Genomic DNA, 18,681 nt, shown 5'->3' on the forward strand with positions numbered 1-18,681 from the left:
CCTGGCGGTTTCTTCCCAAGCGAATCCCGCCGACTTTTCCGGCCGGCACGTCCTACCCTTGTCCTGTAGGCTGTAGATCACCTGGCGGCCGGCGCTGGTGAAGGTTTATCTACGAGATTTCGCAGTTTGAAGTTCGAATAGTTTGTGGCTTTGATTTTGTGATCAAGGTTCAAGAAGAAGTGAAGAACTAAGATAGACAAGAAGGGAAAGAATGCTGCAGGTAAAGGGGAAGGTACAATTATAGATGTTCAATTATAGATGTTTTTGTCAATTGAATAAACTTTAAGTTTGTGAATTGTGAGCTCGATAATATGGGCAAACTAGTAATGTATTTTATGTTTTCAATTTGCAGTCTTGATCTTGCTGAAATTAAAAAGGATTTTTAAAAAGAAGGTAGAGCTTTGCCATTGCCTGGAACTTCCAGACGGCATTAAAGCTTCATTATCGGTACCTTTGTAGGTTATATTTATATTTGAACATGTTGCTATTACCATAGTACTGAGTGACTATTCTTACCGTTATATAAACTATTAATGTGTCGAGATAGTTTATTCTTTTGCGTCATTTTTACGTTTAAAATTTCGCCCGACCTCAATTTTTTTCCGTCCTTCGCCACTGCTGGTAGGTATAGCTCGGCTGACGGATTCGTCGAGGTAGGTGGCGTGGGAGAAGGGTATCGGCATCGGGTGGCGCAACGCCTCACTCCCCCCGAGGCAACATTCACGCCGAAAAAGCGGCGACAGGACCTTCATTTCGTACAACGCCGCCTTGCGCCAGCAACAAGAGCGCACAAACCCAACAAAGAAGGTTTTGACACTGGATGCCAAACATTACTCGAAGGATCCGCGTCGCCGCCTCTCGGGCCTAGTCGAGGACCAACCCTAGTAGAAGGGGTGAACCGGCGGATATCGAAATGGTGAACGACGGGCGGGGGCACTAGGTTAGGGTTTGCTTTAGTGGCTCTCCTAGTCGTAGGAGGAGGGGAGAGGGGATCCCTTTGGAGGGGAATATTCGTAGCGGCGGGGGCTCCACGGAGGATACGAGCCACGCACGCACGCACGCTGGCAGCCTGGTCGTAGGATAATCTGTAGTGCAGTGTGCCTCTGCCTCGTCTTCTCCGCTGGAAGAAATTGCTCAACACAGAAGAAATCGCCAAGCCAAGAGGCGGCCGTCCTTCCCAGACCCCAAAAGACTTCCCACCGACCGTGGAGCGAGCGAGCGCGCACGGAATGACGAGGCGCCCCCTCTTCCTCCTCTCGTGACGCACCCGCCTCCTCCAAAGTCCAAACCCCCGTCCGCACAAGGGGCGGCTCGGTTCCTCGCTTCTCCCGTCGCTCCGCCGCGCGCGCCGCCAGGCCCCCAAGCACCCGCCCCCGCTACTTCGGTTAGTGCGCTGCGCTCGCTCGTCGGAGCTCTCTTCCGCGAGAGCCGTTCTGCTTTGGGGATTTTTTTTTTCTCTTCTGGGGCGTAACTTTTATCGACGCCATTTCGGGCAGTGTTTTACTCCCGGTAGCTGCCTATCTAATAATGCCCACCATTTGTTTCGTCCCGCTTCCTGATTCGCGATTTCCGATTGCTCCAGCAGGAACAGGAGTGGGGATGGATTTCTCCAGGTTCGCTGCCGCCGCCGCGGCCCCGCGCCCGGGCCTGCAGATCGGCGGCGGCGGCCCCTTCCGGGGCCCCTGCACGCTGCGCCGGCCCCGGCCCCGGCCCCGCCTCGGCGGAGCGGGGAACCTCATGGTGGCCTCCGCCATCCGCGGCCTCTTCCACGCGCCCGCGCTCCGGCTCAGAGCGGCGCGCTGCCAGGGCAACGACTCGCTGGCCTACGTGGACGGGCCCCTCGAGGGCACCAAGGGCTCCTCCGCCGCCGCCGACGAGGCCAGCGCCAGCACCACTGGGCCCGACGCCGAGGAGAGGAGCCGCGCCGCCCTGGCCGCGGGCGACGTGGACGACCTCAGGGACGCGCTGCAGCGGGCCAGGAAGGACCTCGAGGTGGCCAGGCTCAACAGCACCATGTTCGAGGGCAAGGCGCAGCGGATCTCCGAGTCCGCCATCGCGCTCAAGGACCGCGCCGACGGCACGCAGGCCGAGGTCTCCACCGCCGTCGCCGCCGTGCAGGAGGTCATCGCCAGGGAGGACGACGCCAAGGAGGCCGTCCGGAAGGCCACCATGGCGCTCTCCATGGCCGAGGCGCGCCTGCAGCTGGCCGCCGAGGCGCTCCACGCCAAGCGCGGCTCCGTGGGGCAGCTCGAGGTCAGCCTCGACGACGTCGAGGAGGAGGCGCTCGCGTCCGCGCAGGAGGAGATCAGGGCGTGCCAGCTCACCCTCTCCAGGTGCGAGGAGGAGCTGCGGCGGGTCCAGGGGAAGAAGATGGAGCTGCAGAGGGAGGTCGACAGGCTCACCGAGCTCGCCGAGAGGGCGCTCCTCGACGCGTCCAAGGCCGAGGAGGACGTCTCCAACATCATGGTGCTGGCCGAGCAGGCCGTGGCGCTCGAGATGGAGGCTGCCAAGCGCGCCAACGACGCCGAGCTCGCCATGCAGAAGGCCGAGAAGGCCGTCTCGCTGGTCGACTCCGTCGTGGACCTCGTGCCGCCTGCCGAGGGGCAGCTGAGCGAGGAGGAGTACGACATTTCTGATGTCTATGACTATAGCGGCGATGGTGTGGCCGACACTTCCGAGAGGGACGAGGTGTCGAATGTTGAGCGTCTGATGCAGATTAGCGACTTGGCCGCCGAAGGCATCGAGCAGCTTGAATCGTCCTATGAAATGTCCACTGCTGAGGAACGCGGTGAGAAGCTGCTTGCTGAGCCTCAGAAAGAAGCAGAGCCTGACCTAGACAAGTCATCAAAGCAAGGGAAGAAGCCCGACGCGGAACGCAAGGAGTCCAAATCATCGCTCAAGCGATCATCTCGCTTCTTCCCGGCGTCTTTCTTCTCCTCCAAATCGGATGGAGAGTTTACGCCTACATCTGTTTTCCAGGGGCTGATGAAAACAGCCAGAAAGCAAGCACCAGTTCTTATTACCGGGATACTGCTTCTTGGTGCAGGGTGAGTTTCATGGTGCCTGATATTTGCATTTTCGTTGTTTCTATATTGCGACAAAGATTTGGTTTCACATATCCTTTCCTGTTTCCTTGCATAATGACATCATGCTTCATTTGAATAAACATATTATATGTGGGTGCTTGCTCTTGCTATAGTTGTTTCCACATCCATTTCATGCATATTGCCTAACCAGCTCTTTCTCAAATGACATTTTTGCTGTGTGTGTACAATAGGGCACTCTTTATCAATAGATCTGAGAAGAGTGCTCAATTAACTCAGCAGCCAGGCATAACCACAAGTATTGAAGAAGTTACCTCCACTGCTAAGCCCATAGTTCGTGAGATACGACAGCTCCCACAGAGGATAAAGAAGCTAATCGAGCTCTTGCCTCATCAAGAGGTATTTGTCCCTGTTTAATCTGAACATTTACATTAGTGATGGGTTTTATATTTCTGTTGTCTGACCGCTCTCTTACTTCCCATGTAAATTAATATGAAGTTTATCTTCCAAGTAATTTCCTTAAGTTCTTTATTGCCCTATTCAGGTAAATGAGGAAGAAGCTTCGCTTTTTGACGTACTATATTTGCTGCTGGCTAGTGTTGTATTTGTACCATTATTCCAGAAAATACCCGGAGGTGAGATATGTTGACCTGCCATCTATATGTGTGTACATGTTATCATGGTGTCCAACCTTCCCATATCTTCTACTAGTAATTCATTTTAGTCCGTTCTTGTGTTGAGATTGAAATCATATTGAACAAGTCTTGCTTTGGTTCTATTTCATTTTAGTTTCAACTGTAACCATTTATTGTGCCTTCCCAATACTAGAATAATGGAAACTTGGCTGTCTAAATTGCACAAACTTGTGTACTAGGAACATCCACGATTATACTTTCAAAAAAAGTGGAGACCTCAAAAGAAGATAAAAATCCTTATATTTTTATGCTCAGTTATTAAGCGCACCTTCATATCGTAGGTAGTCCTGTCCTTGGGTATCTTGCTGCTGGTGTTCTCATTGGCCCCTATGGTCTTTCTATCATCCGTCATGTCCATGGAACAAAGGCAATTGCTGAATTTGGAGTCGTGTTCTTGTTATTCAACATCGGCCTCGAGGTACAAGATTAATGGTTTGTAAGATTCTTTCTTCTGTCAGCAGATATCAGTTTAATATTTTGTGTCTGCAGCTTTCTGTTGAAAGGTTAAGCTCGATGAAGAAGTACGTCTTTGGATTAGGCTCTGCTCAGGTAGTTCCAGTACTATGCAGCCATCAAACAATAGTCTTATGAGGATTACTCCCTGACAAGTTATAAACAATTGACAGGTGTTGGTTACTGCAGCAGTTATTGGTATGATTGCTCACCGTTTTGCAACACTACCAGGACCAGCGGCAATTGTAATTGGCAGTGGTTTGGCTCTATCGTCGACGGCTGTTGTCTTGCAAGTAAGAACTATAATTGACAATCATCCCGTATATCGAATTTTGCTGGTTTTTATCAAAAGTCAAAAGGATCAGAATCGGAATGAAGTTGTTCAACAGTTTCACTCTGGTTCTTGCCATTCTTCAAACTTGTTATTTAGGCCTAGACTAGGTTTACTGAAGCATGTTGACTTGAGTAATGTGATTGTGGAATGCTTTCTTTCTTCCTATCTATCTGCTTTCTTCAAAAATTTAGCAGAATCCTTTCTTGGTTTGCTGCTAAGCACTTGCTGTTTTTTTTTACTTTGCTTAGGTACTGCAAGAACGTGGGGAGAGCACGTCACGCCATGGACGCGCAACATTTTCTGTGCTACTTTTCCAGGTATAACACCAGTATGATCTGACATATAACTTGTTCTTCTGACTATGGAAGGTTAGATCTCAGATGTCTCTTGCTCATCTTCTTGATAATGTTCATAGGCGTTTTGTATTACCACGAGTAAAATCGCAGTCTACGTCATTTTATTGATATATATCAGGTGGCCTTTTCGTAATGTTAACGTAAGACTGTCTTCTGATAGATGTTTCATGTGCTGTCTTCAGGATTTGGCCGTGGTGGTTCTGTTGATACTGATTCCACTTCTGTCACCTAATTCATCAAAAGGAGGGGTAATCTTTTCTATCATGGCCTCCTAAGCAATAGACAATGCTCTAATTTATATACATCACATGAACTGCTGATGGAGATATACATTTCTCACATGTTAGGATCGTCCAGAACTCATAGATTTCTTTTCTTGGTTATTACTTCTAGATGAGCATTTTAAAACCCATGTTCCACCATAGCGACCAGAATTAGTTGAAATGATGATGTTTCATTGAACTAATGTCCTCATCCATGCCTATTAGTCTTTACATTGTACCATATGTCCCTTGATACAATTTCTGCGTATAGGTTGGTTTCCAAGCAATAGCAGAAGCCATGGGTATGGCTGCTGTAAAGGCAGTAGCTGCTATAACTGCCATCATTGCTGGGGGTCGTCTGGTGAGTTTTCTGTTCATTCATTTTATTTGCTGTGCTATCATATGAGGAATTTGCATAAACTCTCTGTTGACTCCCAGCTAAACATGCAGACGTGCACCACATGCATTTATCTGTAATGTCTGCTGCTTGTCTACTCATTCTAGTCCATTTTCATATTGCAGCAGCATTTCCCAGGATTTGGTTCTAACTATTTAAGTATGACTCTGTTTCTTTTTGTTGAACAGTTCCTTAGGCCAATTTACAGACAAATTGCTGAAAATCGGAACGCTGAGATATTTTCGGCAAATACTCTCCTTGTTATATTTGGGACAAGTCTCCTTACCGCTCGGGTATATATTCTTTTTTTTTTTATTAAATTCTCACTCTGCATTGCTGAAATCCAGTTTTCATATTGTTTTACTGTTCTCTCACAGGCTGGTTTATCAATGGCACTGGGAGCATTTTTGGCTGGTTTGTTGTTAGCAGAAACAGAGTTCTCCTTACAGGTTGAGTCGGATATTGCTCCTTATCGCGGTCTTCTGTTAGGCTTGTTCTTTATGACGGTGAGGGCCCTGAAAACAGTCTCACTAGATATAATTTTTCTGGTGGTGAAATATCACTAGGATTTTGTTGCTGGTGTTATACTATCGATATAGTGTAGTAGATATATAATGCAATATTTGCAGACATTAGGTTGATTATCGCTTGTTACTTTATTAGTTGTGGATTCATTGATTTATGTATGTGTGGAATCACATGACATCCTTGTTTATTGCGTTCGAATTGTTCATTATATAATTAACTATTTTGACTCCACACTAATCTTACTGCATAATGTTTTGTTATCACTTGAGCTGGTCATTTGTGCTATCGCATTTAAATATTTGCAATGACATCTTAAATCCTTCCTAGCAGGCAATTTCATGTATTTCATAGTGTCAACATCTTAACCGCAAATGTATTGTCTTATTTCAACAACTTGCCATGTGTAGTAGAATCATAAGCATTACTGATTAATGTCATATCAGTATGTCACTTCTTTTTCTCCTGTCATTAGAATTTCTGAATTTTGCCTCTTCAGCATCAACGCTTGAATTACTTAAGAATGATTTATTGTTTTCAAAAGTTCTGACCATATTTGATACCCTTCTTTGATGCTTACCTGGCTTTTCCTTTCCAGGTTGGAATGTCTATTGACCCAAAGTTGTTTATGTCAAATTTCCCAGCAATCTCTCTGATATTAAGTCTGTTAATTATTGGGAAGACATTGTTAGTAACACTTACTGGTAGATTGTTTGGAATTTCGACCATAGCTGCCGTCCGGACTGGACTTTTGCTTGCACCTGGCGGGGAGTTTGCTTTTGTTGCCTTTGGAGAAGCTGTCAACCAGGTTTTACCTTTGCTATTTTCTATAGAATGTACCTGATGTTTTCTGTCTTTGCAATTGTTGTAGTCTTGTACGTCATAACTCATAAGATTTTTTTTCTGACACCTGAGTTTATCACAGGAATGTCAGTAATTTTCATAAGTACTCGTTATGCAGCATTGAGAAAAAACTCATGGAGAATATTTTGCAGGGTCTTCTATCGCCTCAATTATCGTCATTATTATTTTTGGTGGTTGGTATTTCAATGGCTATGACACCATATTTAGCTGCGGGAGGGCAGTTTCTGGCATCTAAATTCGAGCAGCATGATGTGAGGAGCTTATTGCCAGTGGAAAGTGAGGTATACTTTTTTTTTACATAGGTCAACTCAGTTATAACCTATTTTTTGGTTGAATTTATCTGTAATCATGGCTGAGGCAGAAATATGATTTCTTTTTTCTTCCTCAAAAGTCTTAACACGTAAACTATTACACCATCATGTTCAAGGAAATTTTGGACTTTGACAATGCCTATAATCATTTACGCTCAACTGAGGGCATTCACGGCCTTTTGCTTTCCTTGTGTATAATGAAGCTAGAGCATGTATTTGAGTTTTGAGTAAACTAAGCAGCCTTAATAAATCAAATGACCTATATCAGCAGCCTTCTTTACTACATCTATGGTATAGGAACTTCCAGTGGGTCAGTCCTAAAACTACTACTCCCTCCGATTCATATTAATTGACTTTAATATGGATGTATCTAGAACTAAAATGTGTCTAGATACATCCATATTAGAGTCAATTAATATGAACCGGAGGGAGTAGTAATAATATCGATCTATAGTTTTGGAAATTCATTCTCCGTCACTTGCTGCAGTAATCAAATTTTCTTTTCTGCAATAATTTTAATAACCACTTCTAAACCTGCTAAAACTGAACACAAGGCGCACTTTACCTGCTTCCATCCATGAATGCAAAATTAGTGTCCATGGCCCATCCAGGAACAGTCAGTTAATACCTTCTTGTACAAGAATGTAATAGATACTATGTGTAGAAACAGAAGTTATGACAAACATTGACTAGAATAGGTACTCGTAAGTGATAACCCTGGCTGAGGTATATGACTCCTCAGACAAGGGTTGTTGTATGCAACCAGCTTATTTTAGCCATTGTTGGGAACTTTGGTACTGGCAAATACATTACTTTTGTACATCTCCTTTGTGTAGAAGAGACATCATGGCAGTTTTTTTAATCCTAGATGCTTATTCTGATGTAGCTTTTGTTTGTTATTGTAGACCGATGACTTGCAAGGCCATATTATTATCTTGGGATTTGGACGTGTTGGGCAGGTTGGCTTGTGATCCTCATGCACTTTTATAAATACCATGCTCAGTATCCTATTAACATGTCTTTACTTTGTACTAGATCATTGCCCAACTCCTGTCAGAGCGGTTAATTCCATTTGTTGCACTTGATGTTCGAAGGTATGGTACTGGATACGGCAATAACCTTATTAACACAACACTATGAGAATATGCGAAACATATTTGCAGTACTACTAGTCAAGTGCTGGTCTATGAGTATGACTACCATACGTATAATAAATCCCTTAATATTAGATGACTCTACGAATTACTTTGTTAGTTGTTAGGATTTTAGATTTATATGATGTGCGCTAATGGTTGCTATCATACTTTCTGGTCAACTAACATGGAACTGGAAAAATGAGTTTTCGTATATCTGCAAACTATATTGAAGAATCCGATAAATTGACTTAGAAAATAGTGTTAACCCTGGAATGATGGGCTTACTCCCTATTTCTATTGACTGTTGGTTGCAGTGTGATAGACCAACAGTAGTGTGATTTGGATGACATTTCCAACCTTGTTCTGCCGTATTGTACTTGTTCAATAGTCAATTTATCAACTTTGGTGACGAAGTCTAGCGCTGTTTCCATTATTTAATTCTTGGGTACTTTTCAGTGACCGGGTGGCAGTTGGACGTGCACTAGACCTACCAGTATATTTCGGTGATGCAGGAAGCAGGGAGGTAGGAAGAGTTCAACTAAACCCAGTTGTATAATTGTAAGAAAAATCAGAAATAACGATCTATTGATTTTTGCTAGGTACTGCACAAAGTTGGAGCTGAGAGGGCCTGTGCTGCTGCCATCACTTTAGACACTCCAGGTGCAAATTATCGAGCTGTTTGGGCTCTGAGCAAATACTTTCCAAATGTGAAGACATTTGTCCGAGCACATGACGTTGATCATGGTGTTAATTTGGAGAAAGCAGGTGCATCAGCGGTAAGTAAATGTCACAAATCTCGAAAACATTTTAGGTGATGAGATTCTCTCGAGGCAACTTGAATGAGATGAAGCCATATGTTTGGCAGAAGTGTGCAATGTGATAGATTTGTTAGTTTATCAGCACAAATTGCAAATCAAGAACCTGCCTTGTGAAAAACAGCATTACAAAACGAATTTACCAAACAAGTAATGGCTCTACCTATCACGTATTGACTGGGCTGTATCAGCGCTACTAGATGGGTTGGCCCAATTAATACCAGCCACCAAATTTTTGAATCTTGATGAAACCAATTCCAGGAAGTACAATTGTTAAAATCTCCACAAACTCATTAGTTTATTGAAATCAAGAACATAATAGCCAGCCAGTTTAAGAGCTGTGAATGATTATAGTCATATTTGTGCGGACCATTACGAAAGAGTTATTTTTGCTCTTCTGTGGAGCTAGCGGCTTCCATAACTTGGACATAACCTGTCCATGAAGACTTCTTCTCACATCTTTTACCTTGATATATTCTGCTTTATCTTGTACCATGTGCTTGTTGTCGTATACTCCTTTATTACCAAGTATGTCGTGTGATGAAACTTCATTTGGAACTTTTTTAGGTCGTCCCCGAGACCTTAGAACCAAGTCTTCAGTTGGCTGCTGCTGTTCTTGCCCAAGTAAGTTCCGCTGTTATTATATTCTGTTGTGCTCATTTAGTGTTGAATTTGATTCATAAGCCCCACTTTCTTCATGTACTGTATTGCAGGCAAAACTTCCAATGTCAGAGATTGCAGCGACTATCAACGAGTTCAGGAATCGTCATTTGTCAGAGCTAACCGAGGTGTGTGGTTGCATCATCATTTAGTGATCTTCGTAATTCTTTCACAATCAAATTATTACTATGGATGACATAGAAGATGGAAAACAATTGCATTGAACTGAATTAGCAAAAACAGCTAACAGCGAGTCTTTCATGCTACTACCACTTTGTTAAAAATTACTAGCCGAGCATTTGTTAAAAACCACAATGTAGGTATTGCCGAGTATTTGTCTAGTCAACAGTTGTCAGTTTCACATCTCATGTTTATCGAGCAGGGTGGTTTGTTTGTCCATGTCAATCACTGCTAATATGCGAGACTGTTGTCTGTTTTTTCCTGTGAAACTATGACAATCCATATGTAATGTTAGGTTGATGAAGGGCATATATCAATTTGTTGAGATAGTTTTGTTTTCTTGTATTGATCAACTGATGGTTGTTTCTTTGCCTGACAGCTATGTTCTACATCTGGGAACTCTTTGGGCTATGGGTTCTCCAGAGTCATGTCGAAAACAAAGCCTCTGATCTCCGACGATGAAAGTGAACCTATCGATGGAGCATTGGCAATCTGAGCCCAATACATGAAAGGGCTCTTCAAAAAACTGTACAGTAGATAAACTAGTTGCGTATAGAAAGGTAGCAAAAATAATAACCAGTGCAAGAACCGTTACCGATCTTGGCGACTTAGCTCTGTCATCATTTTTGTATGGTAGGACATTTCGTTTTTCTCGAAACCACATTTTCCTTTCTTTTTTTCTTTATTTCCAGCCCTTTTATTCCCATCAAGTAATTGATTTAGGGTGGCTGGTGCAGGACACGATAATTTTGCAAAAAGTGTCCGCCATTTTGCGGTTGCTGCCTCTCTACACGTGTGTAAGTTCTTGAGCTGAGACATAGTTGGGAGGTAATGGAAGCTCTGGAAAAGTATTTCATAGCTAATGCTAACCTCTGGTGTGAGTTGCTAGTTCATCCCAGGCACTCTGAATTTTATGGCAGCCAGTAGGATCGTAGCGTCAACTGGCAAATGGTCCTCTTAAATTTAAATTCTCTCAACACGTTTTCACGGGCAAATGTTCCTCTTAAATTCGAATTCTCTCAACACGTATCAACGAAATGTAAACAAGTTTGTGGATGTAAACCAGGCTATAATATGTGCATATGAAATAATCATTAAAAAAAGATGACCACGCTGCCACTGTTGTAGTAGTATGTTTCGGGAGTTGTGCTGTGGAGTTGAGAAAAGCGACGCGGCGCCCCCGGACGGCGATGATGGTCCACTAGGAAGGCAATGGCGCGGCGACACGCCGTGCCCGTGGCGCAACAGTGATTCATGAAAGGAAACGTGGTGTCTGATTATTAGGCTTCGGGATAGGGTAAAAATGTAGAGCTATCATTCATCAAGTTATCCGGTTGGAATGAAGCGTTCAAAGAAGCAAAGACGGGGGGAAGCTGGCCTAACGGTATCAAGTGTCAACATTTTTATGCACCAAGACAGACTCGCTTTGCAATTATAGAATTCACGATAGAAAGATATATAGGGAGGGTCGATAATGAACTGCCTTAATAAATTGTTTGTTGGAAGACTGAAATCCGAGCAGAAAATGTATAGTGATGTAATTCTGTTCTGATCACTTGACGCTATGATTCATTCGCCCGAGAATGAAGTGTTTTTGTAAGTTTCATCGGATGTTGCTTGAAAACGTGAGGTATGCGTACGCTTCTCTAGGGACACGACACAGAAGCAAAGCTTCAATCTCAATAATTGAAGAAAATTATATAGAGAGATTGTTTTTCCAAAGGGGTATACAACACCAACCATCTGTGCTCGTAAAAGAGCAAAAGTACGACCACATATCACAATTGGGAGAGCTATGCTGATATAATTAATTCTGAAGGGAATATACACAAGCACATAGATACGGTTCTGGCAATTGATGTTTGCAAGAATGAGCAAGAAACCTCACAAGTCGCTACTACAACTACAGTGGAGCCACAACGTGCATCATAAATCCAACCCAGAAGGAACAAAACATGTTTCTCCGACATTCAAAACATAAGTAAGCAAGCCAATATACAGGTTTAAATCTATCTGAAACTGGGCTACAATAGCAACTTGTGGAAATTCGACAAAGCCATACTTCGGTATACCACCAGCCAAAATCATATTTTGTATAGCACATGCAGGGAAGAAATCTCGGAGACAACCAATGATAAGAAAGCAATGGAACTTTCTTTCCGATGCCATTCACATATACCTACATCTCCTTGGCCAGGTTGATCCACGCCTTGAGGTCCCGGACATCATCGACCTATGAACGTAGACGTCAAGTTCTTCGAAGATGGGAGGTGTGCACCAGGAACCATTTTCTTTAGACTGTTTAAAAGAAGTACTCAGGTTCCCACAATTGAACATTATAACAGGATCAGATGCAAGAAAGCAGCACGTACAACAGAAATCTAAGTACTTGGGAAAAATTACCCCTAGTTCGGTGCACAAATCAGATTCAGATATCCTGAACTGTGTTCTTGCACATCAACAAAGGTAATAGCTACATAAAAGATTGTTCCTTAAAATTTTGTATATGCTCATGATGAATGTTTGGCTAAGATTCTGGTATATAGCAGACCTTGTTACAACAGAAAGTACAATTAGCACCGCTGAGAAATTGGAGATACATCATGGAACAACATACATTCCCAAATAGAAACTTTTTATGAAGGGAGAAATAAAAATGTTCACCATTGTAGGCATTCAGACCAAATCAAACGTCACCTAGCATTCCCTATACTTTAGCTGGTCTCAATATAATTCAGGGAAGGAGCGTAAGATCAGCATAATTATTATTGTTTATGCAAGAGAAAAGTAAACCATACTTCAGAACCTCGGCAATAGGAGAAAAGTAAACCATGCTATAGAACCTCGGCAACAGTTTTATCCTCTGGAGAAATTTCATGGGCTTTCTCAAGTTAATAAGAGCAGCCTGAATACATTTTCGAGTCAAGCTATAGTCAAGGAAAAGGAGAAAATATATTTTCATTAAACCAAGAGATGGTCCATCACCTCGTTGACATGTATGTGATCCCTAGCTTGACTTCGCTCCAAGGCAGAGATATATTATACCTTGAACACTATATACAAAGAAATCATATCCGAACAACATAGTATAGCAGTGCCATTATCTAGCATGCCAAATAATGAAAAAGCTTCCAAGAATCTACAGAGCATTATTCAGAAGACAATGGCGTAATGAAATGGGGTGCTGATGCCATACAATTTGCTGTGATTACTCAACCAATCATGGTTATGTAGCCAGGATGTATACGCATCGCAACAAACTATATAAAGTAAACAAAATATGTATTTCATCGTGCTCAGTAACATTCTGTCCCATGTAAATCAGCCATAAAATACTCGGTATGTTGTACGACATGACAACACTGATAGCTGAAACTTTTCTGTGTGTGTTCATCTGTCGAGTATATATGAGTCATGAAGCACGGTGATGTACATATAAGGCATTCAGCGCACTCAGCAGAATGGATATTTTTAGGTTTATGGTAAATGGGGCAAATTAAGCTCAGATACGGAAGAATCAATATTACTACTTTTTTTACCAGTTGGCATATTAGGATGTATATACATCGGCTGAATCTGAGGAAAAGAAGTTATCATCCACTAAGATTCTAGCTGCAGTCCGTCCATTGACATTTATACTGCTATAATTAGTGAGGAGGGGGAATGAAAAATTACCTACCTTGGTTCATATTCATAGACGATCTAACTATTGCAGCTAACTGTTTCAGGTTTCAGCAGATGTTATTCCAAAAAACAAACCTAACCCTAAACCAAGTACCATGAACCTTCCACTAAACACACAAACATCAATTGATTAAATTCATGTGGAAAAAAATTACTACAAAATAAGATTGCCTTAGCTGATCCCCATGGAGATGAATTTGTCCCAAGCGCAGTTAAGATCGACACCAATCTTTTTGCATTGTCACCGTAAGTCTTTGCCTCGACACCAATCTTCTTGCATTGTCACTGAAAAGAACATTTGCAGTTAAAGTTGACACCAATTTTCTTTCACTGTCACTGAAAAAACATTCAGAAAATATAAGATCTTACCATCAAAACCGTAGCTTCAGGATAGCACACGTAATGACTAATATGATCCATCTACCAGGAACATCAAAGATGGATTGCGCTAGCACAGTACCATTCTCTGTACAGAAAGAGTACTTGTTCAGGCTTGCCATCTTAACATGCAGACCAAGGGTGAACAAATGTAGGAACAGTAATACATTGATAAATTTTCTTGTCAGCAGGACTGTAAGATCATTTTAGATAAATGGAAATAGTACATTTCACTCAGGTTTTCAAGGAAATAGTGCTCAGAATAATATTACATTAACGGTGGCATGTGTTGTTCGTGGAAACTTATCTGCTTCTTAAATTAGCAAATCCAAAAATCAGCTTTCACAGAGACGTTTTGATCAAGAAATCGACACACGATATTTGAATAAGAACATAAAATCGAGGTAATGCCTACTCCATGAGTGCAAATGGCAAATGCTTGTATTCTTGAGTTGTCCACAATATTGCTTCACTTCATATATGTGTGTACACCATGATGACATAGAAGATGTTAACATATGAGAAGGTGCACTGACGTCAAGAGCAATTATAAAAAATAATAATAAGGTCTATTGTGACATCCCAAATTCCTTCTATTATTGGCGTTGTCTGCAGCTCTTGTTGTGTGGTAATGCTGATCTCACAAGACTGGGTGTCATCTCAATTTTTGACCACCAAACTAAAAGGCCAAAGAGGTAATGGGATATGAACTTGCTAGAGGCATTACTATCCATAGCACAAAGCCTGATTCAAACACATACACTGCAACTTTTTTTTGGAATACCAACACAGCAAGAAAGGAAGAAAATAGAAAGAGCAGAGGTACATGTTTACCTGCCTTTGGGTTAAAGCATCTCTGATCTGAAAGAAAAGAAGAGCGAGCAGCTCGATTCTCATGGTATTCAGCGGCTTGCAGTCGGGGAGGACTGGACTGTGCACCCGGCATGACACTTCCAACTGGTTGTCTATGTGACAATGCCACTGCAGTAGTAGTGTCGGCGACTTGCAGGACCTCGAGGGGCAGTGAACACGGCGAGGACTGAAGAGGGCGACCGCCAAACCCTCCAAGGAGATCGGATCAGTCGAGTGGGAGGTGAGGCGCCGCCGCCGGTGGACACCGCGGTCTCCATCACCCCCACGGCCCCGCCTGCCTCCCTTCTGCTGGTGAACGCCGCGGCGTCCACCCCGCCGGTGCCCGCCTCCATCCCGTCGCTGGACGTCGCGGTCTCCATCCCTTCCGCCCCGCCCGCCTCTCTTTCGCTGGTGGACGCCGCAGCGTCCGCCCCGCCTGTGGCCGCCTCCATCCCTGTCGCGGTTCCCATCCCTTCCGTCACTTCTCCCGTTGCCGGACGGCTCGGCCTCCATTGAGTTTTCCAGAAAAGCCCAGATGTGAGGAGAGGATGGGGAGCATCAGCAGCCGTGCCCACGTCTCCCAGCTGCCAGGCCGTGGTGGCCTCCAGCCACCCCTCCATGTCTCACCCGCGGCGAGCCTGCCTCTGTACGCCCCGCTCCGGACCGCTTCAAGGACCAGGAACTCGTACGGATGGAGAGCGGAGATGAGGCTCTTGGTGGCGGCGCGCGCGTTGGGCGGGGACGGCGCCGTGGGCAGCCACTGAGGAAGGCGGCGAGGAGATCTGATGGACGCCTGTGACCACAGCCGCGCGGAGTCGGGAGGAGCTGATAGACACGGTGGAGCTTTCTTTCCTTTTTTTTGCGAGTTTAAAGCGGTGGAATGTCTAGATTCGTCTGTGCCGCTTTGACCGCTCACCGTTGTAAACAAAAAGAGCATCACCGGAAGAGATAAAGTCTGTAACCGGTAACCGGTAATCTTTACTGTGGAAAAAAAAGTAACTTAAGAAAACACATAGGCTGAATCAAAGAGGAGGAAAAAAATTATCTACATGTCAGACCAGGATTGGTGATAAATAACCCATCTACAGTGCCCAAATTAATTGAGATGCTCTAAACTGATTAGCTTTTATATAGGGTATAATGTGGCCGAATAGAGCGCCCCATGAGAGGTGTTAGTCTGTCAGATGTTCGCTTTAAACTTTTCAAAACTGAAATTATGGACTAATACGATAGGTGCGCTGACAGAGTTGGAAATGGAAACGAACAAAACGATACTACTTCAAAGCCATAGTACCGTTGACATCCAAAGCTGCAACCAACTCTCAATACCATTACATAGCGATCGACAAATAGCTAAGAGCATCATGCATACTCACTAGCTACAGAGTTTATTCAGAGAATTACAGACATAGTAACAGCTCGAGACACACTTGTACATATTCTCGTCGTCGGCAACTTATTCTTGAGCTGGTCGAGCATACTGCAGCATGAATCAAGCAACGCTAGCCGATGCGGGGGATCTCGGCGACGGTGTCGACGAAGATACGGACACGGTCAAACCTCAAGTCCTCGGTCACCGGCGCGCCGACGGGGAAGACCTCGACGGTCTTCACGTCCGGCCTGTCCTTGAGGATGGTCTTCTTCGCCTCCTCGATGGATTTCCCGACCAGCTCCGGCCACGACGTCTTCTTGCCGCCGGCGACTTCGTCCGAGGAGCTCATGCTGGTCTAACTGTGCTTGATCAAACAAAGCTCATAAGCTGCAGTACTAGAAATCAAAGTTCGTAGTTATCACTAGAGATTCATCAGAATGGAGGACTTACGTCTTGAATTGGGCTTATCCCTCGACTGGTGGACGACGATGCTGATCCGATAGAGGTTATTTGGATGAGGCATTCCGTAGCTAGGGTGCCGTATTTATAGAGTGATTCGAAGCGAGATTAGTACTACTAGCTAGTAGAATGGTTAGGTACGTACGAACGTGCCACACGAGCAAAGACTATTGAGCTGAGGTGCATGCGTGTACTATATGCATGGTACGTGTTCGTCGTGCGTGAACGCAATCATGTCAAACAAGCAACGTCTAACTGATTTGTTTGGCCAGGATTGACTAGACGGAACCTCCAAATTAATAAGATCGAAGATAATGTTAGAATATGTGTAAAGGATACTGTATCGTACGACTAGTATAAATGGCATGTTTCATTAGTTATCAGCTACTACCTCCATACCAAACTAAGAAGACAACGTTAAGAATACGTACACGTGAAAAGGTACTGTATCGTAGTACGACTAGAATACATGACGTGTTTCATTAGTCATATCAGCTAGTAGCTAGTACACAACGCACGTGGCGCGTCCTACTCACTCTTGCATAGCCTGGATTCAGTGGATCGGATCGATCTGACGTCTGCTATAGTTCGCTAAACAGCATATCGGTGACGAGGACATGAGTAGTAATGAAAGAGATAATGCTTATATAATTTGTTTAGGTGTCAATTAATTATCTCCTTTGATCGATCAACTCATATGGGTAGAGTTTGAATGTGTGCCTTTATAGGAATGAGTGTATGTGTGTGTATGTGAGCTCTGTGTTTATCTGTTATGAGTAGATCCACCATAAAATTATATTTCACTATATATTTATTAAACATTGTAGATACTGATATATTTTTTCTAATATTTTGATAAACTTAGTAAGATTTTTGACTTTCAACTAGTTTCATACGTCTTATTTATTCAAAGGTGGTTCTATATTTCAGTTTATAGATTGAGACATCTAGTGTTGCATACTCCCTCCAGTTTTTAATTACCCCATGTTCTCTGTTTAGTTAAAGTCAAAATTTATAATTTTGACCAGATACGTATGAAAAAAATATCAACATCAACCATATTAAATTCATAATATAAAATTATAGACTGTAATTATTAATCTTATATTTTAGATGTTCATTTTTATATATTTGTTCGAACTTGACAAACTTTGACTTTAACTAAACCAAAATGCAGGTTAATTTTGAACATAGGGATAATTCATTTTTTTCACACAACAGGGCTATCTGCACTTAGACCAAACCATAAGTTTCTTGCCTCACCTGCAAAATCCGGGAACTCTTTCCCGATGTTTCTCCACTGCCGACCATTAGCGGGGTGCCTCAACATCGCATCTTTCTTACGTTCTTCCATGTGCCATCGCAACAACTTGACCTGCTCTTTGTTTCTGAACAAACGTTTCAACCGTGGTATCATGGGAATATACCACATCATCTTCGCAGGAACCCTCTTCCTGGGTGGCTCGCCCTCAACATCACCAGGGTCATCTTTTTTTATCTTATACCGCAATGCACCACATATCGGGCATTTATTCAAATTCTCGTACTTCTCACCGCAGTAGAGGATACAGTCATTAATGCATGCATGTATCTTCTGCACATATAATCCTAGAGGGCAGACAAACTTGTTTGCTTCATACGTACTGACGGGCAATTCGTTATTTCTTGGAAACAACTTCTTTAATATTATCAGCAATTTTTAAATCCCGAGTCAGTCACACCGGTCTCTGCCTTCCATTTCAGCAATTCCAATATGCTACCAAGGTTTCTCTGCCCATCTTCACAACCTGGGTACAACAATTTGTGGTGGTCCTCTAACATCTTGTCGAACTGCAACCTCTCCTTATCCGTGCCACAATATCTCCTTGCATCAGAAATGGCCCGACGAAGATCATCATCAACA

At 43.4% G+C, this 18,681-nt stretch overlaps 2 protein-coding genes and 1 long non-coding RNA gene across 7 annotated transcripts in view; 1 reads left to right on the forward strand and 2 right to left on the reverse strand.

Annotated features, from left to right (window-relative positions):
• The first annotated feature begins 1,116 nt into the window (after positions 1 to 1,116).
• On the forward strand, positions 1,117 to 10,902 carry LOC127336641 (K(+) efflux antiporter 2, chloroplastic). 3 transcript variants are annotated; one of them, XR_007873436.2, is made up of 22 exons: positions 1,117 to 1,384; positions 1,583 to 3,047; positions 3,278 to 3,443; positions 3,589 to 3,679; positions 4,021 to 4,157; positions 4,229 to 4,288; positions 4,366 to 4,485; positions 4,775 to 4,843; positions 5,065 to 5,130; positions 5,417 to 5,506; positions 5,731 to 5,835; positions 5,920 to 6,048; positions 6,666 to 6,875; positions 7,063 to 7,212; positions 8,148 to 8,201; positions 8,278 to 8,336; positions 8,835 to 8,901; positions 8,978 to 9,154; positions 9,761 to 9,817; positions 9,907 to 9,981; positions 10,413 to 10,666; positions 10,771 to 10,902. XR_007873436.2 is itself a non-coding variant. In XM_051363477.2 (21 exons), exons 2-21 carry the CDS (start codon positions 1,600 to 1,602, stop codon positions 10,527 to 10,529), a joined length of 3,447 nt encoding a protein of 1,148 aa, XP_051219437.1. In that variant the 5' UTR covers positions 1,117 to 1,384; positions 1,583 to 1,599; the 3' UTR covers positions 10,530 to 10,817. The 3 variants fall into 3 exon arrangements, 2 of the variants coding, with proteins under 2 accessions (XP_051219437.1, XP_051219438.1); XM_051363477.2 differs by having other exon boundaries at positions 10,413 to 10,817; XM_051363478.2 differs by having other exon boundaries at positions 1,586 to 3,047; positions 10,413 to 10,817.
• A 972-nt stretch (positions 10,903 to 11,874) lies between these two features.
• LOC127336640 (uncharacterized) lies at positions 11,875 to 14,923 on the reverse strand. The gene is made up of 2 exons (XR_007873435.2): positions 14,087 to 14,923; positions 11,875 to 14,002 (listed from the first exon to the last, which is right to left on the reverse strand). It is a non-coding gene; the product is annotated as an uncharacterized lncRNA (long non-coding RNA).
• Positions 14,924 to 16,243: 1,320 nt separating this feature from the next.
• Positions 16,244 to 18,681, reverse strand: part of LOC127336638 (subtilisin-chymotrypsin inhibitor-2A-like) — a 49,906-nt gene continuing 47,468 nt past the window's right edge. The window contains exons 2-3 of one of the 3 annotated variants that reach the window (XM_071826817.1): positions 16,770 to 16,801; positions 16,244 to 16,678 (exon numbers count right to left, since the gene is read on the reverse strand). In XM_071826817.1, coding sequence (XP_071682918.1) covers positions 16,450 to 16,668 — 219 coding nt within the window. In that variant the 5' untranslated portion in view covers positions 16,669 to 16,678; positions 16,770 to 16,801 and the 3' untranslated portion in view covers positions 16,244 to 16,449. Of the gene's footprint in view, positions 16,679 to 16,769; positions 16,885 to 18,681 lie in introns of those variants that run through there. The other 2 variants (XM_071826818.1, XM_051363474.2) reach the window with 2 other exon arrangements.

The sequence above is a fragment of the Lolium perenne genome, chromosome 2 (assembly GCF_019359855.2).
Source record: "Lolium perenne isolate Kyuss_39 chromosome 2, Kyuss_2.0, whole genome shotgun sequence".
Taxonomy (NCBI): Eukaryota; Viridiplantae; Streptophyta; class Magnoliopsida; order Poales; family Poaceae; genus Lolium; species Lolium perenne.

Excerpts from the sequence above, each read along its gene's own strand:
- LOC127336641 (XM_051363477.2), top strand. The coding sequence starts at position 1,600 with ATGGATTTCTCCAGGTTCGCTGCCGCCGCCGCGGCCCCGCGCCCGGGC. Across the intron at positions 4,486-4,774 it reads CGACGGCTGTTGTCTTGCAA|GTACTGCAAGAACGTGGGGA; the intron begins GTAAGAACTATA and ends TACTTTGCTTAG. Across the intron at positions 8,337-8,834 it reads GTTGCACTTGATGTTCGAAG|TGACCGGGTGGCAGTTGGAC; the intron begins GTATGGTACTGG and ends GGTACTTTTCAG.